Genomic DNA, 25,005 nt, shown 5'->3' with positions numbered 1-25,005 from the left:
GTAGATGAATGGCAGGACGAGCCCTGGATGCCTCTGCGGGTTTTGTTTGTGGGGACAGTGGCGGTGGAGCGGCGGCGTGGAGAGGCCCGAGGCAGAAGCTGGGAGATGTTTCCGGCTCTTTGGAGGCAAATCAGCAGGTCAGACGTGTTCGTGTGACGCCGATCGAGGTTTGGAAAGCCGGGGAAACATCAGCAGGCGGCCACATTCAGACTGACTTCCACAGCACGGAGACGCCCGCCATACCCACCCCCACCCCCCCCCCCCCCCCCCCATGGCTCTTCTCTTGAGCGCGCTGGACAAGCTGGCCTACTTCCTGTCTCTCATAGCCTTTTGTGTCAGTGTGTCCCACAGCTGGCTGAAATGAAGCTGCAGGTTGGGGGACCCGAGGGCTTGAACGCGTGACGGAGACTCTGATCCGCCGCCGTCTGACTTGTGCGTGTGTGTGCTCCGCAGGTGTGACTGAAGACGACGGGGACGATGAAGACGGGGACGCCGAGCTGGGGTCTGGTGCTCACGCTGCTGCTGTGCGTCTCGGCCGGCCAGGATTTCGACTGGACCAAGAGCGACAGGACGTCCTTCTACTACAGCACCTTCCCGACAGGTAGGAGGCAGGAGTCCGCGCCGGAGCTACCGTCCAGCAACGCTCCTTACTCATTCGCCCGTTCGTCTCGTCTCCCCGAATCCGTGGGTCCAGAGTTCCAGTGTGGATTGTTTGTGCTGACGTGCAGGTTTCTCGTGGGGAGCCGGCAGCTCGGCCTACCAGACGGAAGGAGCCTGGAACACCGACGGGAAAGGGTTGAGCATCTGGGACGCCTTCGCCCACAGGAAGGGCAAAATCTTCCTGAACGACACCGGGGACTTCTCCTGCGAGGGCTACTACAAATTCAAGGTGAGAAGAGAAGAGCGAGCCTCAGACACTTTTTCCGGCGAATCCCTTAAAGACAAGCGTGGACAGAAATCAGTGCCCGCCATTGTTGACATTTAAGAGGACGCATCAGTCAAAGTTATACCGTTTTCTTTTCTTTTTTTTACAACTTTCCAAAAAAAAAAAAAAAAAACTATGGGGAAGAAGACAGACGTCCGTGCTGGAGGTCTGCAGAGACTTGTCTTAAAGCGGCCGGGGCAGAGTGTCCATGACTCGTGACTGTGTGCTAGGCCAGTGTTTTTCAACCACTGTGCCGCGGCACACTGGTGTTTCCACGAGATATAGTCAGGTGTGCCGTGGGAAATAATCCAATTTCCCATTTTTGTCTAAAAAAAAAAAATTCTGTTGCAAAGTAATCCTGTATAAATACTCTTCGCCAATAGATGGCAGCACAGAACTTTGAGACAAGATGTTAGGGTGTGTCGGTGAAATCGAAACTTAACAGACGTCAGTCTAGTTAATCTCCACCTCCTGCTACCATCTTGTATCAAAGTACTGTGTCAGTGACAGTGATGGAGAAGTTTTTGAAAAGGAAGAATGTGAACCAGGATCTCAGCTCTTCATCCATCAGGTCCAGGTTTCACACTGAGGGAGTCAAAATAAGAAAAGAAATTGGGAAATACTTTTTTTTCTGTATTTATTTGATTCCTGTTGATAAAACTTTAATAAGAATGACTTTATATTGTTAACAGAGGCTACAGAGTTTCACATTTTAACATTCTCGGGTGGTGGTGTGCCTCCAGATTTCTCCAAAGAAAAAAGTGTGCCTTGGCTCAAAAAAGGTTGAAAAACACTGCGCTAGGCTATTGGACACATGTAAAAGGTCTTGCGTCACGACTCGCCGCATGCGATCAGATCGCTCAAAATGTACGTTTAAGGCCAGGTGTAAATGAGTCCTTACACATTTTACACCCCCCCCCCCCCCCCCCGAAAAAACAGTGCCAACTTGTGGCCTGGCATGTCAACTACATCGTTTTCAGCAATTCTGTCATTTCAGTGTGCGAAACTGTCATCGGTAACCCCCAGTCAGATAGCGTCGTTGTGTACGGCATTTTGATTTAGAAATTAAACTTCCTGCCGTTATGTGTTCATTTATCTTTACTGGATTCGGACATTTCAGTCTTTGAAATGAAATTCATTTCAATCGATCACGCTTGTGTGTGAAATTACCAATCGCGTTCCACCTCATCGTCACATGAAGCACGAGACTGGAAATGGTTAAAAAAAAAATTATAATCTGGTTTCCTGCTGTTTGTCTCGAAGGATGACGTGACCCTCATGAAGGACATGAAGTTGAATCATTATCGTTTCTCCATCTCCTGGCCGAGGATTTTACCCAGCGGACTGAAAAGTAAGAAAACCCTCAATCGTTTATTTATTTATTTATTTTTATTTAATCATTTGATCACGAAAAGTAACTGCCTGCTTAGTCCAGGCTTTCTAAACTCCGCAGGATGTAGGAGGACCAGGGTTTTGTTGTCATGGTAACAACAGTAAGACAGTAAGACTCTCGCTGATTCCATTCATAAAACTTTACCACTTTGAATTTAGTTATTAATCAGTTGCCATGGTGACAACAGAACACTATTGTCAGCTTAGTGAGATAGTAGCTGTTTCATTGATTTTTTTTAGGAGACAAAGTTCTAATAACTGCATTAATTACCAACTTTATTCCTGCCTTTTTCTTTTTTTTTCATAACTTTTCAGGTAACCTTTCACATAATCTAACTTCCTATTTTTGTGCCACCCTTTTAAAAATGTTACAGTCATAAAGTTGCACAAAAAATCTACTGGATTGAAGCTCACCAGCGAGCGAGAGCTGGAGCAGCGAGTCGCTCTTTATATACAGACTCCAGCTATTAGCTGGCGGCTACATGTTTGGTGTCAGTTTGTTGGTTTTTATTCGCGTTTCTCTCCTGCAGGCGAACAAATCAACGAGAAAGGCGTCAAATATTATGACGACCTGATCAACATGCTGCTGGACAACAAGATCACGCCCATGGTCACTCTGTACCACTGGGATTTACCCCAGGTGACATTCACTCGCTCTTCTGACCCCCCCCCCTTTAAAGTCTGACTTAACATGACTGAAATACATATAAGATGAATTCCACTGGAACCTTCATTGCACAAACAGAATAATTAAGAAGTAAGATAATAAACTGGGTATTAATGAGGCAGCTGCCCGAACAAGAAATTAACTTGCTTATACATTAATAAAAAACATTGTTCTGTACAATCTAACAACATAATTCAGAATAATTTTCCGCAATTATGGAAAAAAAAATATTTAAGCAACACATGTAAGAAGTTGTGTTTAATTTTTCAGTTTTATCTCCAGACGTCAGTAAAAACTGTGTCGGCTCTGTGGAGCTCCATATTTCTCCTTCAATGTTATAAACATTAACAATGAAAATAGGCGGACATTCGTATGGAAAGGCGACGAAGTCCGCGGAGACGAGTCGGAGCGTATTCAAAAAGCGCCACCTTGGAAGCCATTTTTTGCAAAAAATTTATTTTCAGTGGCTCTGCGGGTTAAACAGACACCTGGAATGCAATTAAAAGGCCTTAATGCACTTCTTATAAAAGACCTCTACCAGGGAAAGTCAGTAGTTCACCTGGTTAAAGTACTTAAACTACAGATCCTGACAGATAATCACGACAAAGTGAAACACAGATTAAACTTACACACAAGGAAACCGAGAAGAGGTGGAATCAATCAGGCAGCAGAAGACAATCAGACACAGGAAAACACCAACAGATCTTTTTCGGGTTCAAGCACACAAACCTCTTATCTCCGCTGCCCCTCAAGGTGTTGCAGGAGAAATATGGCGGCTGGCAGAACGCCAGCATGGTCAACCACTTCAACGACTTCGCCAACTTGTGCTTCGAGCGTTTCGGAAACCGAGTCAAATACTGGATCACCTTCAACAACCCGTGGGTGAGTGATCAACGCCGTCCCCGTTCCGCTTCTCCGTGTCACGCAAGCGTGATTTGATCAGCGTCGCTGGTTTTTCCCAGTCCATCGCCGTGGAGGGCTACGAGACCGGCGAACACGCCCCCGGCCTGAAGCTGAAGGGGTCCGGGGCCTACAGGGCAGCTCACCACATCATCAAGGTACGACTGAGAAAACCAAACTTTTACTGACACTTCTCAAGGATTCCAGCACACTTTGGTCTGGTCTATTTATTTATTAATATTATTTTATTTATCATGTTTTTTATTTATTTTATTAATTATATATATTTTTTTATTTTATATATTTTATTTATTATATTTTTATTTATTTTAATTATTTTAATTATTTTTTTATTTAATATTTTTTATTAATTTCATTAATTTTATTAATTAATTTATTATTTATCTCAGTATTTATGTATATATTTATTTATCTATTTTTATATTTTATTTAATTATTATATTTTATTTATTCATTAATTTATTCAAAAATGTTAAAGCTCAACTACTCTCACGTCTGTTTGTGTGACCGTTTTGTGTTATTTCAGTCCTCTATGACAATAAGCTTTAGATAATTTTGTTGGAAAACGGAAAACAATTAATCTCAGATTAGTGAAAAATGTGCGTAACTAAGAATGTTAACGGTCCCAGGATAGAACCCTGGGGAACACACGTTAAATCAACTTTATTTCAATTATTAAAAAGAAAGAGTGGTGAGGTTATTAAATATCTTTCTCCTTTTTTTTAATCAGTTTAAATTGAGTCCTAAATCTCATCTCAAGAACCCAATATCAGTTTTAAAAAAAATCGGTTCCAAAACTCGACCACAAAGGTTAAGAAGCAGTCCAAATCCTAACATTCTTCAGACAATAGTCAAAAATATAAAGTCAGGAACCAGTTCATGAACTAATTTACATGGAAAACAAATCAAGAACCAAAAACTAGTTTAGAACCAAAAACCAGTTTAGAACCAAAAACTAGTTTAGAACCGAAGAACAGTTTAGAACCGAAAACTAGTTTAGAACCGAAAACTAGTTTAGAACCAAAAACCAATTTCGAACCAAAAAAACAGTTTAGAACCAAAAACTAGTTTAGAACCGAAAAACAGTTTGGAACCAAAAATCAGTTTAGAATTAAAAACCAGTTTAGAACCAAAAACTAGTTTATAATCAAAAACCAGTTTAGAAGCAAAAAACAGTTTATAACCAAAAACCAGTTTATAACCAAAAGCCAGTTTGGAACCAAAAACCAGTTTAAAACCAAAAAACAGTTTAGGACAAAAAACTAGTTTGGAACCAAAAACTAGTTTAGAACCAAAATCCAGTTTAGAACCAAAAACTAGTTTGGAACTAAAAACCAGTATAGAACCAAAGACCAGTTTAAAACTAAAAGCCAGTTCAGAACCAAAACCAGTTTAGAACCAAAGACCAGTTTAAAACTAAAAGCCAGTTTAGAACCAAAAGCCAGTTTAGAACCAAAACCAGTTTAGAACCAAAAACTAGTTTAAAACCAAAAACCAGTTTAGAACCAAAAACTAGTTTAGAACCAAAAACCAGTTTAGAACCAAAAAACAGTTTAGAACCAAAAACTAGCTTAGAACCAAAAACCAGTTTAGAACCAAAAACCAGTTTAGAAACAAGAACTAGTTTAAAACCAAAAACCAGTTTAGAACGAACCAAGAATCGAGTCAAAGTCTAGTTTAAATACAGGTTAAAAAACGTGACTAAACAGGTTATAAACACTTAAAAAAACAAAAACTTTTCTAAATGCTGATTTTCCACATTTGAAAGGTGGAAGTTTGTTCTTGTCAAACGTCTTTAAAGTCTGAAGCTCCATCGTTGTGCTCTGCTCTGCAGGCTCACGCTAAAGTGTGGCACACGTACGACGTGAAGTGGAGGAGTAAACAGAGGGGTGAGTACCGGCGGCCAGGCGAGCAAGCCGCGATTTAGCTTCAGTTAGCCGCGGTTTAGCTTCAGTTAGCCGCAGTTTAGCTTCAGTTAGCGGTGGAGGATGACGGTGGCGTCCCTTCTGCTCAGGCCTGGTGGGAATCTCTCTGACGGCCGACTGGGGCGAGCCGGTGGACGTGTCCAACCAGAGAGACATCGAGGCGGCGGAGAGATACATCCAGTTCTACCTGGGCTGGTTCGCCACGCCCGTCTTCAACGGGGATTACCCGCAGGTCATGAAGGATTACATCGGTAAGGTCAAAGGTCACCAGGCCAGCTGCTCTCATCTGGACGCCGTTCAGACGAGTTTTCTTCACGACGACGTTGAATTGGCTTTGATTTACTGGTATTACTAGTTGTGCCATCAAAACTACTAGTAGTGAGATTAGAAATAATATTATTATTACTAGACTAATGTCACTAGTAGTAATATTAGAAATGTTATTACTACTATTATTACTGCTACTAATATCACTAGTAGTTATATTAGAAATATTATTATTACTATCACTATCACTAGTTTTAATATTAGAAATATTATTATTACTATTACTATCACTAATAGTAATATTAGAAATATTATTATCATTATTATTACTGCTAGTAATATCACTAGTAGTAATATTAGCAATAATATTATTAGTAGTGGTTGCTAAAAGAGTAATAGTAGAAGTATGAGATGTTGTCGGTAAACTTGTAGTAGTTGTAGTACTAGTAGTGGTAGCTAAAATATTAGTAGCAGGAGTTAAAGTAGAAGTACTAAAGGCATGATTAGTAGTAGTAGTAGTAGTGAAAGAATTAGTTGGTAGTACTGGTAGATGAAGTTACATTTTAATAATTATTATTATTTAAATAAATAATAATACGACTAATACAAAATGATCATTTAAAAAATAAACAAGTAGTAGTAGTAGTGAAAGAATTAGTTGATAGTACTGGTAGAGGAAGTTAAATTTCAATAAAAAAATATTATTATTATTTAAATAATAATAATACTAATAAAAAAATATTTTTTTAAATAAACAAGAATAAGAAGAAGGGTTATTGTGAATATAAATGGTACTACTAATACTTCACATAAAAGTAATAATAGTAGTCGTAATAGTAGAAATACAAATAGTTGTACTTAAAATAGTTGTGGTAGAAATAGTAGTAGTCACAGTAATAATAGCAGTAGTGGTGCTACTATTACCAGTACAGTACTATTATCACTCCTTGGTAATGTGTGTGTGTGTGTGTGTGTGTGTGTGTGTGTGTGTGTGTGTGTGTGTGTGTGTGTGTGTGTGTGTGTGTGTGTGTGTGCGCCCCCTGCAGGCAGGAAAAGCGGCCAGCAGGGTCTCGGAGCCTCTCGGCTCCCCGTCTTCTCGCCTCAGGAGAAGAGCTACATCAAGGGAACCTGCGACTTCCTGGGCCTCGGCCACTTCACCACCCGCTACGTCACCCAGAAGAATTACCCGTCGGGCCTCGGGGACAGCTACTTCACCGACCGGGACCTGGCGGAGCTGGTGGACCCCCAGTGGCCCGACCCCGGGTCCGAGTGGCTCTACTCGGTGCCGTGGGGCTTCAGGCGGCTGCTGAACTTCGTGAAGGTGACGACACACTTTTAACGCTCCCGGCGAACGGCGGCGGCGGGGAAAGAAAAACAAAAAACAAAAACTGCGCTGTGACCCGCAGAGCCAGTATGGGAACCCCATGATCTACGTGACGGAGAACGGCGTGTCGGAGAAAATGCTGTGCACCGACCTGTGTGACCACTGGAGGGTGCAGTACTTCAAGGACTACATCAACGAGATGCTGAAAGGTGAAAGTGACGCTCGGCCCGCTCGCTCGCGACGCTGCGGCTCTGCGCCGCGTTCACACGCCAACGTTTTTCAAGTGAAAACGCGAAACTCGTAGCATTTCCAGGGTGGGGGGGTCTGGTGGGCGGAGTCAACTTGTTGAAAACGGCTCCCGAGGTGGAAACGTTTCGCTCCGACTCCGTCATCGCGTAAACGGTGAAAACGAAACTTTCTGGAAACGTTCCGACTCCGTCACTGTGTAAACGGTGAAAACGCAACTTTCTGGAAACGTTCCGACTCCGTCGTCATGTAAACGGTGAAAACGCAACTTTCTGGAATCGTTCCGACACTCGTCGTCGTGGAGACGGCGGTACACGCTGCCACTGGTCATGTGCATTCTCCTGCACATGCTCAGTAGACGGACAAGAACCACGCTTGACACGGCGTGTCGTGACTCTCAGACCAATGTTCTCCTTGGTAGTTTTATTTTGACAGTCGCCGTCTTGGTCGTCCGTCTATAGAAATGTACTCCCACTGTTATTGTTTATCGCGTACTGTTATTGTTCTGGTCTCATTACACGAACAACCATCAGTGCCAACTCCCGGCGTAAACTTTATTGGCGTGTGAATCGGTCGGGCCGAATCCTTCCGCCGTGACCCTCTGTGTTTGCGTGGCAGCGGTGAAAGACGGCGTGAACGTGAAGGGCTACACCGCCTGGTCCCTGCTGGACAACTTCGAGTGGGACGAGGGCTACTCGGAGAGGTTCGGGCTCTACTACGTGGACTTCCGGAACAAAAACAAGCCGCGGTACCCGAAGGCCTCGGTGCAGTTCTACAAACGCATCATGAGCTCCAACGGGTTCCCCAACCAGAGAGAGGTAGAGTCGGTGTTCACGTTCGGAGGGTCCGGTGCCGCTTGGAGAGACGGGCGGCGTCAAAAGGGTTTGTCTGTGGTTCACAGGTGGAGAGCTGGAAGAGGAAGTCGGTGGAGACCTGCTCCTCCAGCAACCAGATGCTGGCTGCAGGTCAGTGTACTGTCTCTTTAAAAAAAACAAAACTGGTCTGGATGGATATTATGGCTCCGAAACACTTTCTTACAAACATGTTGAACTTTTAAATATTCTCATAGTGTAAATGTTTGGTGGCTTTGAGGCCAGCTCTTATTTTTTATCCAATGGCACCATCTAGTGGTGAAAATGTACCAAACATCAGATATACTAAAAAGGGAACTGTGTTTGTGTTTTTGATCTTATTCACCACAAATATATACACCAATATTTATTCTGAGTACAATAAGTGTATACAAGTTGCTACTGTAATGTTCAGATTAAAATACACACTTGTCGATCCAATCCACATAACAACAATAGTAAAAAAATTTAAAAAAATAAATAAATCCTACATGCTGTATGTTTTCGTCACTCTGTCCAGTGGAGCAACGCCTGCGACACACTGCCCCATTTTAGCAATCTTACACTTTTTATTTTATTTATTCAACCTTTATTTTAGTCAGGAGAACCACATTGAGATCATTAATCTCTTTTGCAAGTGACTTCCACAGCAAGCTGCACTGTGCGACAGGAATCTACCGTAATTTCTGGACTATTGTATAGAGCGCAAACAGTTGAGATTTCCGTGATGCACCTGAACGCATCACTCACGGCCGTCAGAGGCTCGTTGCCAAGTTAAAGCAGCAACACGACGCGGTCAGGGAGACAGAAATATCACTTTTAGGACAAGTTTTACCCCACAAAACTGCTCAGATACGGACGGAAATGGAATTTGGTGGCGTGAAGCTCGTTAAACCATAAAAAATTATAAATTAGCGTCGTGGTCGTTATGAGTTGCTGTGAAAAAAATGGCAGCGTATAGTCCAGAAATTACGGTAGTAAACTTTTAGGCACAGCATGAAGTTGACACGATGAAAACAAGCTGAATCTCGAGTAAAACGTCAAAGAACTGAATCAGTGTGTGTTCTCGTGTACCGTATTCATTCTGCTGGCTCGGGGCCAAACAAAGGAAGCTTCAGTCTAAGCCTCCATCTTTCTGCCTTCTAATGGGGTTTTTCTTTGTTTTGCCCCTCCAGCTAGAAGACAATCCCAGGGAGAGCAGGAACATGCAGGGATGCAACAGGCTTGGCCAGTGCATGATGAAGTTTAGGTACATATAAAATACCACCGCACTCACAGACACTCTCGCAAATCTCACCATCACGAATGTTTTATTTTTAGTCCCTGTAAAACATAAACCTGTGAGTCTAATCTGCTGGATTAACACAGTATCCAGGTGGATGCTGCCGAGTGGTGCATCATGGGGGATTTTGGAAGTGGGTGTGTACGGAACTACAACGCCGCTTTCGCTGTATTCTGCACCAGAAGGTTTCAAAGAGTTTTCTTTATGTCGACATTGTAGTGATTTTCCAGTTAGTCACTGTTTGATTTTGTGAAAACTCCGACATTTCCATCACGTGTGCTCTACGCCACAGCAAAGTAAAAGATCAAAGCTTAAAGTTAAAGGTGCTTAAGACCATCTCATTCAAGATGAATCGGGGGTTTGACACCTCTGATTTAACCAGTGATTCAAACTATTCAAAGTAAGCTCAAAGCTGCAGTTTAAAATCTTAACTGTTCAGAGCGGGAGTTGATTGCTAGTTGGATTCTCGGTGTCGTCGCAGACGGACGTTTGAAGCTGTGTTTGCTCTGACTCTCCCGTCGCCGCAGACCCGTTGATCGGCCACATGGAGATGGTGACGGAGATCGTGGTTCCCACCGTGTGCACGCTCTGCATCCTGCTCAGCGCCGTCTTCCTCATGTTCTTGCTGCGACGCCGCCTCTGACAGGAAGTCCCCCCCCCACTGAGGAGGACTCGTCCTGTCCACCATGTCCACGCCCCTGTCCACACCTCGTCCTCCGACTGGAAGCTCCAGAATAGTTCGTAACCAATGGCTCCGGTGTGGTTTTAGCTTCAGGTTGGACTAACAAGAGAGGAGCTCATTAAGTGTTTGTGAAGAGAAGAAATAAAGGGATGTAACTCTGTTGATCATTAAACTTTCATTAAACACATTTTTAAGAGTTAAATGTTGAGTGATTATTGAAGAATTATTATTACTGCTGTTGTGTTCGACTGTCGGTGTTCCTAATGAAGTGATTGCCGATTACCAATCCAGCTTTAACTTTGAAAATGTATAAGTTTACAAGTTTTTGATGATAGCAATGTATACATTTAATTAAAACCTTCTTTATCCATAAGGCCCCATTTTCACGACAACTTTTCAAGTAAATATCATTGTTACCAGAATACGACAACGGGAATTCAAGCAGCTCACACTGGAAACTGGAATTCACATTTTTCCTTTCAAGAAAAATACATTTTACATGTTTGATCTAAAATTTGGGAACAAATCTACACATTTAGCAGATAAAAAAAAGCTCCAAACAGACATGAAGCTCCACTGGAAACAGAAGAAGAATCGTTTCGAAAACGACCCGTTCAGATAGCATGAGTTTGTAAAGTGATTTTGACCCGCGGGCGCACGATGGACTCATCTACTTCCGGTGGATTTTACTTTGAAACGTACATCACAGTGACGTAGTTCCTGTGTGTGAGTGAGGTTTGGTTCCGTTCGTCCTCCGAGCTCTACTTTCAGGTACGACGACTAACTTCATTTGTACACCTCCGCGCGGATTTACAGACTCTGTCGTGTTGATGTGTTTTTATTTGTCCGCTGACGGAAGCAGAGTCGTTTTTTAATTCTTTCTTCACGAGAGAATCGGAGTTTGTTTTCACTGAAAATGTTTATCTTCACTAACAACTCTGAAAAAACACGATGCAGACTGACAGTCTTCCTCCGCCCGCTTCTTCATTTCTCTTTATTCGTGTACATCTGAATAAAAGTGATTCAATATGAAACTTAAGGGTTTTTTTTAACCCTTCGTGTTTACAATTCCTCCCGGTTCAGTTTCCCGCGCTCAATTTCTTCTTCTTCTTCGGTTTAAACCGGAAGTTGATTGTTTGTCCCGCTGCTGCCTCCTTCAGGATTTATTAAGAAATGCAGGTTTAAATGTTCACAGAATTTCTCCTTATTCAGGATAATATAGAAAACTCTAGCGACCTTTTGAAATTATGCTTTTACATTTTACATTTTTATAATTTTTTAATAATTTCTTTTTGTAACAACAAATTGAAATTGACCAAAACAAAAATTGAAATTGACCAAAACAAAAACTTCTATAAATTTGTACATATTTCTGTCTCCAACCTCACATGAAGACCGATCCATCACCACCAATATATCTTACATCAGCAGGATACCCGACACTGGTATCGGTATCGGTATCGGTACTGGTGCTTCTCTAAAAGCAGACCGAAGGATATGAAAATGTGTTTTTGAACTCGTGTCTTCTGATCTTATTTCAGAGTGATTTTTCATTCTGTGAAACCGGTTCTCCTCATTCCGTCACCAACAATGCGGGGCGTCCTTGACCTCAGCGACCTTCCGGGGTATGAGGGCACGGAGGATGAAGGCTTCCCTCCTCTTCCTCCGCCCGGCTCTCCGGGTCAGGGAGGGCAGGACGACGGGGAACCCTTCGCAAGCGGTGAGGATCCGTCCGTACCTCCGATGCTGCACGGTCTTCGGGGCCGGAGGACGGTGAATATAAAGCTGCAGGCCTGAAGACCCTGGTTTGACTTGAAGCCGTAGAAACCTGAACGGTAATGCCCCCCCTCCTCTCGCCCCTGTCCGGTCAGACGCAGGCGAAGACGCCGATCTCTCCAAACTGGCCGAAGTTCCGGCGGCCAAAAGAAAAGGAGTGAAGAGGCCGCAGCCCAAACTGGACTCTCACAGGTGAGTCCAGTGAACTGAGCTCCAGATGTTCTCTCAGTCTTCTGATGATGATGATGATGATGATGATGATGTCTCTGTTCTCCAGGCTCATCTCAGACCGGGGACTTCCTGCTCTGCGCTCCCTGTTCCAGGACGTCCAGTTCAAAGGGAAAGGACACGAGGTGAGAGACCCGGCGCCCCCCCGCCCCCCGGTGGTCCGGTGGCAGACGTCTTGGGGCGTGACTGCAGGTGTTCTGTCCTCCAGGCGGAGAACCTGCGGCTGCTCATGCAGAAGATGGAGAACTGGGCCCACCGGCTTTACCCCAAACTGCAGTTTGAGGACTTCATCGACAAGGTGGAGAAACTGGGCGCCAAGAAGGAGGTTCAGGTGGGACGGCGCCGCCGGTGGTCTGAGGGGGGCGGCCGCGGTGTCCTCGCTAACGTGTGTGTGTGTGTGTGTGTGTGTGTGTGTGTGTGTGTGTGTGTGTGTGTGTGTGTGTGTGTTTGTGCAGACGTGTCTGAAGAGGATACGACTGGACATGCCGCTCACACACGAGGACTTCACAGGTAAAACCACAAAGCAGGCAACCCTCACCCGAGCATGTGTGTATGTGTGTGCGTGTGAGACCCTCACCCGAGTGTGTGTGACCCTCACCTGAGTCTGTGTGACCCTCACCTGAGTGTATGTGTGTGTACGTGCGACCCTCACCCAACTTTGTGTGTGTGTGTGCGTGTGTGTGTGTGTGTGTGTGTGTGAGACCTTCACCCGAGTGTATGTGTGTGTGTGCGACCCTCACCTGAGTGTGTATGTGTGTGCGCGACCCTCACCCGAGTGTATGTGTGTGTGTGCGCGACCTTCACCTGAATGTGTGTGTGCGACCTTCACCCGAGTGTGTGTGACCCTTACCCGAGTGTATGTGTGTGTGTGCGACCCTCACCCAACTTTATGTGCGTGCGTGTGTGTATGTGTGACCTTCATCCGAGTGTATGTGTGTGTGTGCAACTTACCCAAGTGTGTGTGTGTGTGTGTGTACGACCTTCACCCGAGTGTGTGTGTTTGTGTGTGTGTGCGCGACCCTCACCCGAGTGTTTTCCACCCTCACCCTGTGTGTGTGTGTGTGTGTGTCACCCTTTGCAGGCGAGGAGGCGGGGCTTCCTGATCTGCAGCTGTCCGAGGATGTCGACCCATTCAGCAGACTGGTCCACTCCACCCCGGCGCCGGCCGAGGCCCCGCCCCCTCTGGCGTCACCGGCCCCGCCCTCCCTGACCGAGGAGCAGCGCATCCGCATGGAGCAGAGCAGGAGGCGCGCTCTGGAGAGGAGGCTCGCCCGCCAGCAGCTTCCAGGTACTGATCACACCCGACGACCCGCCCCGTTTCCACGACGACGGCTCACGTGGACACGTGGCGTTTTTGTTTCGGAAACGGTTCACGTTTACGTAAAGCTTAAGACGAAAATGTTTTTTAACTCATTTCAGAAAAAAAAATCCACGTTTACATGGCAACATTCTGAAAGCAATGCCCGTTTCCATGGAAGCGGGCTGTTTAACTGTTTAGTTACCATGATGTGCCACGAGTTGGCGCTGTGGGTTAGTTTCGCAATTAAACCTCTCAAATACTTACAGAGAACGATACGCTGTGGACGAATGACTGAGTGCCGTTGTCATAGAAACCGGCCTTCAAAATGTTGCGGAAGTTTTTTTTTCAGGGGCAGGATTGGTTTTTTAAATTTTAAAACACAATCTTCATCATCTTCATTTCTGAACCTTCTCTTCAACATCCTTCAGACTCGCAGACTGTCGACTCCTCACAGCTCCAACCAACGCCTCCGCCTGCAGGAGTCCTACAGTCCACCGGGGAGGAGGAGAAAGAGGTGGAGGAGGAGGGGGGGAAGATGGAGGTGGTGCAGGAGAAGAAAATGGAGGAGATTGAAGAGGAAAAGATTGTAGAGGAGGAAGAAAAGGTGGAGAAAGAGGTGGATGGGAAGGAGGATAAGAAGTTGGAGATTCTGCAGGAGGAGATTGAAGAGGAGGAGAAGGTGGAGATGGTGCTGGAAGAGACTGGAGAGGAAGAGGAAAAGGAGAAGGTGGAGAAAGAGGTGGATGAGAAGGAGGATAAGAAGTTGGAGATGCTGCAGGAGGAGAAAGAAGGGGAAGGGATTGCGGTGGAGGAGAATGCAGACTTTGCTCCTCCACCCGAGGATCAGCCAGTCGGAGCTTCACTTCCACAGCAGCAGTGAGGCGGCGGATGAAGTCTCACGTTGGACGGAGCTCCGGAACGCTCCACCTTGAAGATCCGAGGCTCGTTTTTAACCGTTGAGGGTTGCCATGACGACTAAAGACTCTCCATGTCCTGAAACCTCCGACCAGGAGGACTTTTCTTTCCCTCTGCAGGTCCTCAGATATTTAACTTTAATGGTTCAGTGGGGGGTCAACGGTGCATTCAAGGACCTGGGAAATATCAACATTCAGAGAAGTCCTGTTATTTATTAAGGAGTTTTCCACGCGACAAGTTCACGCCGTTCCTTTAATCCTCTGTAAATATAAATGTCGTTTCTACACTTGTGGGGGAAGTCTTTTCTTTGTCGTGACGGAATAAAATTAGTTTTTTTCTCTATAAAATGTGATTACGTTTTTGTGGCGAATGGAGTAAGAGAATATTTATTTATTTAATTTTTCTGTAGGAAATTACTTAACATAAATATCAGAAAACAGTGAAACATGGTGACAAAATGCTGTGGTGGTGTGACAAATATTCAAACTGACATGTGGGGTTCCACAGGGATTTGCTCTGGGGCCCCGATAGTTCCTTTTCTCACCAATAAATCAGACTGTGGATTAAGTCGTTCATCCTTAAGCCATTTGATCACATGTTCTTTAAAAAAAAAAATACTTTATTGGAGAGGGATGACTCAGCAGATATTCTGAGTCACTTCACATCAAAGCCGTCCGGAGTAAAAAAGCGCCGTGTCTACGCGCTGCCCGCGGCGTCCTGCGGCTTCTCCTGCAACTCCCTGAGGGCCAGCTCCCGCACCTCCTCCAGGAGGGAGTACAGGTTGGGGGTCCGGCTCTGACGGAACTCCCTCTCTTCTTTGGAGAGCCGCGGCCGCTGCGCCGCCTTCTCCTGCGCTTCCTCCGCCAGACGCACCACCTCCTGCACCAGCTGGCTGCGGCCCGGCGCCGCTGCCGCCGTCCGGGACGCTGCACTGCCGCGGTGCGGCTCATTCCTGAGCAGCTCCAGATTCAGAGTGTCGCCGTGACTCGGCGTGCTGCGGACCGAGATCCGGACCTGGAGGGACGAGGAAAAGGTCAGAGGTCAAATTCTTTGATGTTTTTTTTTTCTTTTGAACTGTTAAAGACAAAGACTTTCTTCTTACCGTCACGTGTTCAAACAGTCTGAACGAGGTCGTGCCGGCGCCGCTCGTGGTCGTGATGTGATCCGGGAACCGCCGCACGGAGCCCGCCTGCCAGTCGCAGCCGCTGTCCGGCCCGGCCGCCGCCGTCGCCACCTGGCCATCTTTGTTCCGCAGGTAAACGGCGCCTTTCAACGCGTATCTGAGAGGCAAAGGCTTTAGCGGTTAGCGGGTGGAACTTCGGTTGTACTACGAGAAGACTCGCGATTTCTCATCAAGGTTTCTCACTCGGGTATGAACACCAGCACGCCGTTGTCTCGGAGGGCGTAGATGACGGCGTCGGCGACGCAGCGCGGGTCCGTCTCCGGGTCTTTGTCTTTGAAGTAGAGACACTGGAACAGAGCCGTGGACAGATTCTGGGCGCGCTGCGCGGCCTGTCGGGGGTCACAGAGGTCACGCAGGGGGGGTGGGTCAGTCAGGCCCGGGTGGGGGAGTTGTCAGAGGTCAGAGATCGGCGGCGGCGGCGGCTCACCTTGTTCCTGTTGTTGATGTGCTGAGCCGTCTCCTCCACCTCCCTGCTGCTCAGCGGCTTCTTCTCCGAGTCGGCCTGCAGGGCGGCGACGAGGAGGCGGTGCACCACCATGTCGGCATAGCGACGGATCGGAGAGGTGAAGTGTGTGTAGCGATCCAGGGCCAGACCTGAGACACACACACGCACACACACAATCTTGTTGTGGCCAAAGTACATAAAAGGTCCAGAAAGTCCCTCTTGTAGGAGCCTGAACGCAGTTGAAAAGATAAATAATTGAAGTTGATCTGAAACAGCAGCAATGTAAGATGTTTAATTTGGTAGGAATTAGGAGGAGCATTTACAAGTATTTTAGTTCACATGGGCAATAATGTAATAAGTTAATCATTTAAAATGTTGTGGTTGATTTAAGTGGATAAAAGTTTAATTTTTATATTATTTGCAATGTTTGGGAAGGGATAACTGTTTGGTGTTTTCTGGTGGCTGCGCAGAGTGGGAGTGGAGCCGCACGGTTTTTTGACCTCTCTCTCTCTCTCTCTCCCTTTTTCTTTTGTTTCTTGTGTCTTGGATGATTAATACTGACCGGATTTAAGGGACCACTTACATAACTTGGACCACCTTTGGACATTTTTTTCTGCACCACCCTTTTGTTTGTTTCTTTGAAAAGTAAACTGTTAAACCTTACGAGTGGTCCTGTGGACTTTTTTTTTTTTTAACTTGGCTACAATGTGGATGAAGGAGAGGAGAAGAGATAGAGCGTCAAGCTAAGGCCACATCTCAGTGGAAGCTACAACTCTGGAAGTTGATTTTTAGAGAAAGAAGAGACGTCTGGTCTTCCGGCACCGTAGTGGTAGAACTGTTCCTCCGGCTGAGCTCCGGTGGAGAAGTACAGCGCCTGAGACATGGCCTGAGTGGCCATCATCCTCAGCAGCCTGTTCACCAGCGGGTCCTGTGGGTCCGCCGCCCGGTCCAGAGAGTCGGCCAAAGACTTGTTGCTCCTGAGGAGGAAGAGGAGGAGGAAGAGGAGGATTGGAGGGTTGGAGCTCCTGCTGACCGGAGGAGGGTTGGAGCTCCTCTGGGCGGCGGCCTACCTGGTGTCCACGCTGAAGCCCCGGGCGGAGGCGCTCTCCACCAGCTGGCCGAACAGCTCGTGTCGCGGCGGCGGGTGACGGCGCAGCAGCGACCGGGCGGGGAAGCTCTCCTGGATCTTGCGCGCCACCCAGTGGTTGGCGTAGATCATGCACTCCGCCACCGTCTCGTGGACCTCCAGCGGCTGGCGGGGAACCAGAGCCGTGATGTTCTTCTGCTCGTCCAGCTGGGCGCGCACCTGAGGAGGGATTCCAACGCAGCGCGTGTGGATTGAGCTGTGACAGGAAAGAAAAGTAGACCCCCCCAACAAACAGCAGAGTCGCCCGACAAAATGCTGAGTCGCCCAACAAACCATTGTGTTCCCTCAACAAACTACAGAGTCGCCCGACAAAATGCTGAGTCACTCAACAATCCGCTAGGTTGCCAAACAAACCTCTTGAGTTGCTCAACAATCCATCGAGTCCCCCAACAAACTGCAGAGTCGCCCAACAAAATGCTGAGTAACTCAACAATCCGCCGAGTCGCCAAACAAACCTCTCGAGTTGTGCAACTTTAGTCAGTTTCCATCTCAAAGTCGTTCTGTTTTTACTAAATTGACTCCTGAACCGGGTTTCTTCTATTTTCTCAGAAGTTGTAGTGAACTGGTGTTGGTCTCTTTTAGAACTGGTTTTAATCTGGATAAATCTGGGTTTTTTTCTGGTTTCAGAGCAGGTTTAAATAGGATTTCGCCTGGTAGCGAACCACCCCTGTTAATTTGTCGTTTGCAGCTTCGTAAAACCCTTCAGAGGAAGTGGGCGGAGCCCAAATGGAAGCAGGAAGTGTGTGGATACCTCCACGCCCTCCAGCTCCAGCGCCCCCCCGCGGTCCCGCAGTGCCCTCAGGTGTCGCGCCACGTGGGTCAGCGTCTCCAGCGCCTCGATGAGCTCGGCCAGTCGGGCGTCCCTCCCCGCGGCGTCCAGGTCGGCGAGCTCGGCCACGTCGGCGGCCTCGCCGTCCAGCAGCGCCTGGGCCAGTTCGTAGTGCAGCTGGTAGGAGGAGCGGATCAACGTCCGGCCGTACCACACGCTGCGGACGGCCAGCGACTCCGCGTCCAACTCCCACAACACGCTCATCGCGTACCTGGCAGAGGCGGAGTGACGTGAGCCGATGCTAATGTTAGCTGATGCTAACGGCGGGCTTGTTTATCAGAACCGTGAGCGAAGTGATGTGGTTATTTATGTCTCACAGCGAGACTCCACCCACCTGTCGACTCCGCCCAGCAGCGAGCAGAGGTCACTGCTGAGGACGGGGGGCAGCATGTCGTAGCGGCGGTCCGCCAGGTAGTAGGTGGTCGCCCTGAGAGAGGAAGAGGAAGAGGAGGAGGAAGAGTTATAACACCACTGCATAAAAACCCACTGTTCTCATCATAGATGGATACAAAATTTGCAGTCATCTGAGCAGTGTGTGGTTACGATGACTCGGCACTGGTTATGACGACTCAGGAGAAATCTGCAGTCGTCCGAGCAGTGTGCAGTTATGACGACTTGGCAGAAATCTGCCATAGTGACAATGGCTCTATAGTAATCTGCAGTGGTTACGATGACTCGGCAGAAATTCGTAGTCATCTGAGCAGTATGCGCTTGCAATGACTCGGCAGTGGTTATGATGACTCAGGAGAAATCTGAGCAGTGTGCAGTTATGGCGACTTGGCAGAAATCTGCCATGGTGACAATGGCTCTATAGTAGTCTGCAGTGGCTACGATGACTTGGCAGAAATTCGTGGACATCTGAGCAGTATACGCTTGCATTGACTCGGCAGAAATTCGTAGTCATCTAAGCAGTATGCGCTTGCGATGACTCGGCAGAAATCTGCAGCGCCACCTGAGCACTGCGTGGTCGCGGTGACCCTACGTTCCTCGGCTCCTCACCGAGCGCGTGCCTCCAGGTCGGTGAGCGAACCCTCGGCCACGAAGTGCGTGACGTCCGCGATGTGGACGCCGAGCTCCAGCAGCTTCCCGTCGGCGAGGCGGCGCACGGACAGTGTGTCGTCGACGTCCTCGCAGCCCCGCGGGTCGACGCTGAAGACCAGGTGGGTTCGCCTCAGGTCTCGCCTCCGCGCCGCCTCGGCCGGGTCGACGCACCACGGCTTCTCCGGAGAGTTCACCGGCATCTCTCTGAGCTGAGGGGGGGGGGGGGACATGGCGGCGGACAGAATTAGGGGACATTTTTCCATCTCAAACTCCCCCCCACTTGTACGCCTTCCTGACCTGAGCGTCAGAGAACGGAGGAACGTGGATGCAGTTCTCCACCAGGATGGTCTGGATCTCGGTCTCCAGCGCCCCGGCACGGCCCAGTACTCGTACACTGTGGCCGTTGGGATACAGGGAGCTGCTCTCCCACGAGTCGATGCGAACCACCACCCGGTGCTCCTGCAAGACGGGGAGAAGGGCAGAAGCAACATTTTGCTCGTCAGCAAAATTTGGCCCACTGGCGACAAAATAAGACTGTCAACATCGGTTTGTACCCTTGAAAAGGCTTTAAATTTGAATATGTGGCATTCCACAGGGATCTGTTCCGGGACCACAACAGTTTTTAATTTCAGATATGCAATTCATGCCTGAACAACGGTTTTCATCCAGGATAAATCTGCATAAACGTTTTAAGACATGATCGATGAAACATTTTCACATTTTTAGAAGAAGAAAACAAAACAAAGATGGACGTTGTGAATTCAAATACACTCAACCACAGACGAAGCCAACGTAAACATAAAATATGATTAAAATAAAGTCAGAATATGTAATAATGAATCATTAACCTTAAGTTTGTAGTTGATTTAATAATGCGGCGTTCTGCAGGATCTATTCTGGGACCACTATTTCCAATTATTTAGGATTATGATTATTATTTTGATTATATAAATAATATTTGATAATGATAAATCAAATGAATGTTCAAGTAATGTTCGATAGCTCTCAAACGTTTATTGCAACTTTTTTGTGAACTAAACTTGTACATATAAACATAAATTAACGTAAAAAGCCACGATATGAATAATTAGGCTTAAAATATAACAAATTTATTATGTGGTGTTCCACAACGATCTATTCTGGGACCACTTTAGTTGTAATCAGTACTATTTATTTATAATTAATATAATTGGATTATAAACAATGATTTTTGTGAATACATATTTCATGCGTGAATAATTGATGACGCGTGACGTTCGATCCCTTTATTGAAACTTTCAAATCTACGCTTCATTCGGCTGTAAATACAGTTACATTCAAAAGTGGTGTCCCACAAGGCTCTATCCTGGGACCCCTGGGGTTTTTTAATTCACGCTGCGTCGGTCCAGGTTTTACCTGCAGGGCGTCGGCTTGCTGGGTGCTGATGCGGATCTTGGGAATGCGGCGGTCCCAGGGGACGGCCAGGATCCGCTGGGAGTTCCTGGTCTGGGACTGAGTCCCGTCTCTGGAGGGGAACGTGACCACGTAGTCCCTCCAGTTCCTCTGCAGGATCCCCACCACACGGCCTGCGAGACGACACACGGTAAGAGCAGGCAAAGGTTCTGATTTACAGACTTTTGAGTCGGCGAAGGGTCAATCGGGTTTCGGCGCTTCATTGCGGGAGGGGAGACGATCCGAGCCCAGTGCTGACTCGGCAGAAGACTCACCTGTAGCCATCGGTTTGCTCCGGTCGTCCTCCATCTTGTCGTCGCCGTGTCCCTCGGCGAGCGCCGTCCCCCTCCCCCGCCACTCGCTCCTCGGCAGCAGCTCTGCCACCACCACGTCTCCGTGCACCGCCCGGTTGCGATGCTTCCAGCCGGAGACCAGCACGCCGGAGCTCAGGTCTGGGTGGGGGGAGGGGTGAACAAACATCCATACAAACAAACAAATTACTGACTCGTCTTTCATTATTTTGTAGGACAGTTTGTTGACCGGGTTCACACAAGTCACACAAGAGTTGTACACCCAGTGACCTTTTGTGTTTTTGTATTTTTCTGGCTTCAAACAAGCAAACAAATAGGGTCATGACCTCCAAGCCTTTCGGGCTCGGTCCCCAAAAACATATAAATAAAAAAACAACCCAACAAACAAAAGATGCAAGCATATGAACACAAACTAACTAACTAACAAACAAACAAACAAATACAGACAAAAGCAAACAAACAAACACGGCGCTGCCATTCGCCCCCACCTGCTTTCTCCTCGGAGAGCCCGTCGGTCTGGACGAAGGCTTCGCTCTGCGCTCGGTGTTTGCTCACGTTCAGAGAACCCTGAGGAGAACGCACGCTTTGTTTACGTCATTTTTAACGACTCGCAGCGCCGTTCGCCTGTTTCTCAACATTAAACGTTCACAGTTTCACTTCCTGGGTCGAGCTTAAAGGACGTTAGCGTCAGCGAGCTAACTTGAGCTAAACTAAACTTGAACTAAAAAAAAACAAAAAAACAAAAAACACCTGTTGAATCCCACCGACTCACTGCACCATCTGCTGGCACAAAGTGGTATTACATGCGTCACTCGGCAACGTTTCAAGTGGAAAAAAACACATTGTTCTTGCATTTTTCATTTCGGGGGGAAGTTTGACGATTTGGAAACGATGTCAGAAATGCTGAAAAATGATGTGGTTACTGTGTCAGGCCACTAGTGGGTGCTGTCGCGTGTTACTGTATTAAAACCACACACACACGTAGCACAGCCTCAATACACTATAAACACTGACAACAGGAGAACACAGGCGTTCTCGTGGACAGACGGCCAAGTTGGATTGTTATTTAAGGTTGACCGTCAAAATAAAAGTTGGAACTGGGAGTCGTGACAGAAGAAAACGATGTTATTGTCCGTCTACTGACCGAGGGGCGTGTTTGTATCAGCAGGGTTTTCTGCTATCGACATAGAAACGGAGCAGTTTTTTCCTCCGTTTCCATGGAGACGAAGCATTTTTCAGTACCTCCGAGCACCGTCGCCACGTAAACCGATACGTTTTGGCCTAAAGCTTCATAACAAAACGTATCAGTTTACGTGGCGACGGTGCTCGGAGTCACTGAAAAATGCTTCGTCTCCATGGAAACGGGGGGAAAAAATGCTCCGTCTCCATGTGCATAGCAGAAAACCCTGCTGATACAAAACACGCCCCACGGTCAGTAGACGGACGATAACATTGTTTTCTTCCGTCACGACTCCCAGTTCATATCCCCCCCCCCCCGGGGACTTGGAACTTTTATTTTGATGGTCCCCGTAAATAACAATCCAACTTTGTCCTCCGCGACTCCCGCGGCTCGGTACCTGGATGTAGCGGCCGGACTTGATGCCGGCCTCCAGCAGCTGGGCGGGCAGATGCTCGGCGTACTCCCTCTGCGACTCCTCGCCCTCCTTCTCCTGCTGCGCCTGGCAGATGGAGGCGTGCAGCTCGTGAGCCGCCTGCAGACCCGGCCAGAAGCTCTGCAGGTAATCCTGCAGACGGATGGAGGGGGGGGGGACCTTCAACCTGAAAGTTTTTTTTTTGATTTCCTACAATATCTGAAGCTGAACTGGTTCTCGGCAGAAGCCCCGCCCCTTTAAAAAAAAGTTAGCAGGACACCAGTGACACGATGAAAAAAAACATAACAGATGTAAAACAAAACACAATGTACCAGAAGTCATTTTCCATTGTAACCGTTAATTATTTTACTTTTTTTTTTTAATTAACCGTTAACACGTGGGCTCCCACCTGCACGGTGACGACGAACACTCCCGAGTTCAAGCTGCCGTATCGAGCCACCGCGTCTTCGTCCTCCGTGATCATCACCACGCTGATCATCCCCGCCAGGTGGTTGTAGTACCACACTGCGGCAGAGTACACACTCCTACACACACACACACACACACACACACACACACACACACACACACACACACACACACACACACACACACACACACACACACACACACACACACACACACACACACACACACAGTTACTGCTGGCAGCTCTCGGTCACATTCATCAGCCATGAGGTACCACAGGGCTCCGTCCTCGTACCACTGCTCTTCATACTTTTACACAAAAAAAAAAAAGTAATCCTTCCAAAAAAAAATAATTAAAAAAAAAATCTTTGAACACTTTTCCACACAAACTATTTAGATTAGATTAGATTCAACTTTATTGTCATTACAAATGTAACGAAATGCAGCTTAGCATCTAACCAGAAGTGCAATATTGCAAGTATCAGATATTATATACTGTAATAATAAATAAATAGGGAACAGTGTTGCTATTGCTAGAATTTATATTTACATTATATTACATTTAATGGACTGAGTGCCATTAAGGTGCTTTGACGGGGTGAATTTCTAGAACGCCCCGCTCTGACCTGCTCTGCCACCTCTCCAGACTCTCGCCCTTTTCCCTCGGACAGTACGAGTACTTCTGGAAGTCGTTGGCAAACAGCACGCAGTCGTGTCGAGGGTCTTTGAGGAGGGTCCGCAGGCGATTGTAGTACCTGCGCACGTACACACACACACACACACACACACACACACACAGAGTCATTAAACGGTTCCTGACTGATCTTAGGCCTTGTGGGCTGGAGCAAAACATGGATTTTGAACCGGGTGTAGACTTGACAGCCCGTTGCCGTGGAGACGGTCTCTCTCTTCACCCCACCTGCGTCCTTTGCTCTGCAGCGCCTGGCAGGCGGTCTGCGTGAAGACCACCCCCTGCAGCTCCTGGAACTCCAGGATCTCCAGGAAGTCCACAACCACGCCGGCGTCCGGCACCACATAGTGGGTCAGGTCGGCTGGGAGGAGCTTCCCATCTGCAGGGGGGGGGGGGGGGGGGGGGGTAGTGACGTCACATAAAATAGCAGGAAGACAGATGTGTTTCCTCTCCATCATGAAGGGTTTCAGCTGTTTGTGTCCTCAAATGTTTCTCCAGCTGGTCGTATGGATGTGAGAAGTTTGTTGACTTGTTGTGGCAAGTCGTTGTTTGTTATTAGCCACAGTGTTTGTCTCGTGTAATAGTTGTATGAGTATATTGTTATTTTTGGTTGTTTATAGTTGTTTTGTAAACTTGTCGTGTCGTATATAAACTTTTGGATGTCTTTGTATATCTGTCGCTTATTTAATGTGACCGCTTTCATCCCGACGCAGGCGGCGAGTTGTGTAGTTTGTTGTTGTTTACCGTTGTCGCAGCCGTCGTCCTGACACAGGCGGCTGTAGCAGGGCACGCGCTCCCTCAGGTAATGTTCACGGACGACTCGGACTTTGTGGCCTCGGCTGCTCCGCAGGTGGAGGATCTTCTCCGTCTTGATCATCGTTAGACGCCCGTTTTTCTGGCGGCACGCGGGAACCAACGCTCCCTGTCAACAATCGCGGCAGAGCGGAGAACGGAGAGCACGGAGAGCACGGAGAGCGCGGCGGCCGACGTCATGACGTCAATTGTGATGCGTTCAGGATCGTCGGAGAGCGGATGGCCACTATGTATATATGTATTTTGCCAACTTTTCACAAAACCGATGAATCCGAATTGCATGAAATCTTCATGGATGATCTGTCATCATCCAAGGATCAATCCAGTTCATTTTTGGTGTTAAGATCTCACTATTTACAAATACATCCACAAAAAAAGTTTTCCAATACAAA

At 47.2% G+C, this 25,005-nt stretch overlaps 3 protein-coding genes across 3 annotated transcripts; 2 read left to right on the top strand and 1 right to left on the bottom strand.

Annotated features, from left to right (window-relative positions):
- Positions 1-513: 513 nt before the first annotated feature.
- LOC308141022 (lactase-like protein) lies at positions 514-10,443 on the top strand (the record flags this gene model as incomplete). The annotated part of the gene is made up of 13 exons (XM_080511024.1): positions 514-601; positions 729-889; positions 2,189-2,276; positions 2,848-2,957; positions 3,738-3,866; positions 3,947-4,042; positions 5,740-5,794; positions 5,920-6,081; positions 7,144-7,418; positions 7,504-7,630; positions 8,286-8,485; positions 8,569-8,632; positions 10,328-10,443. The coding sequence occupies exons 3-13, from the start codon at positions 2,204-2,206 to the stop codon at positions 10,441-10,443; spliced, it is 1,407 nt and encodes a 468-aa protein (XP_080367150.1). The 5' UTR covers positions 514-601; positions 729-889; positions 2,189-2,203.
- A 1,629-nt stretch (positions 10,444-12,072) lies between these two features.
- On the top strand, positions 12,073-14,666 carry tipin (timeless interacting protein; the record flags this gene model as incomplete). Its single annotated transcript, XM_080498171.1, has 7 exons — positions 12,073-12,202; positions 12,360-12,450; positions 12,536-12,611; positions 12,695-12,817; positions 12,942-12,996; positions 13,568-13,774; positions 14,215-14,666. 7 exons carry the CDS (start codon positions 12,073-12,075, stop codon positions 14,664-14,666), a joined length of 1,134 nt encoding a protein of 377 aa, XP_080354297.1.
- Positions 14,667-15,336: 670 nt separating this feature from the next.
- Positions 15,337-24,722, bottom strand: dis3l (DIS3 like exosome 3'-5' exoribonuclease). The gene is made up of 18 exons (XM_080510903.1): positions 24,545-24,722; positions 24,029-24,179; positions 23,736-23,864; positions 23,090-23,225; positions 22,666-22,833; positions 21,577-21,655; positions 21,053-21,229; positions 20,742-20,911; positions 19,644-19,805; positions 19,305-19,555; positions 18,640-18,732; positions 18,228-18,516; positions 17,400-17,635; positions 17,152-17,306; positions 16,312-16,478; positions 16,068-16,213; positions 15,804-15,981; positions 15,337-15,715 (listed from the first exon to the last, which is right to left on the bottom strand). The coding sequence occupies exons 1-18, from the start codon at positions 24,675-24,677 to the stop codon at positions 15,398-15,400; spliced, it is 3,138 nt and encodes a 1,045-aa protein (XP_080367029.1). The 5' UTR covers positions 24,678-24,722; the 3' UTR covers positions 15,337-15,397.
- Between the last annotated feature and the right edge of the window lie 283 nt (positions 24,723-25,005).

Source organism: Blennius ocellaris (genome assembly GCF_963422515.1).
Source record: "Blennius ocellaris genome assembly, chromosome: 1".
NCBI classification, from domain to species: Eukaryota; Metazoa; Chordata; class Actinopteri; order Blenniiformes; family Blenniidae; genus Blennius; species Blennius ocellaris.
The sequence above is the reverse complement of the archived record's forward strand: the minus strand, read 5'-3'. Positions and strand labels throughout refer to the sequence as shown.

What these genes read in the sequence shown, in the direction of transcription:
- dis3l (XM_080510903.1), bottom strand. Translation starts at nt 24,677, where the DNA reads ATGATCAAGACGGAGAAGATCCTCCACCTGCGGAGCAGCCGAGGCCAC. An exon ending in AGCAAGCCGACGCCCTGCAG is followed by an intron (nt 19,806 to 20,741) that starts GTAAAACCTGGA and finishes CCCGTCTTGCAG; the next exon opens with GAGCACCGGGTGGTGGTTCG. An exon ending in GACTGTTTGAACACGTGACG is followed by an intron (nt 15,716 to 15,803) that starts GTAAGAAGAAAG and finishes TCGTCCCTCCAG; the next exon opens with GTCCGGATCTCGGTCCGCAG.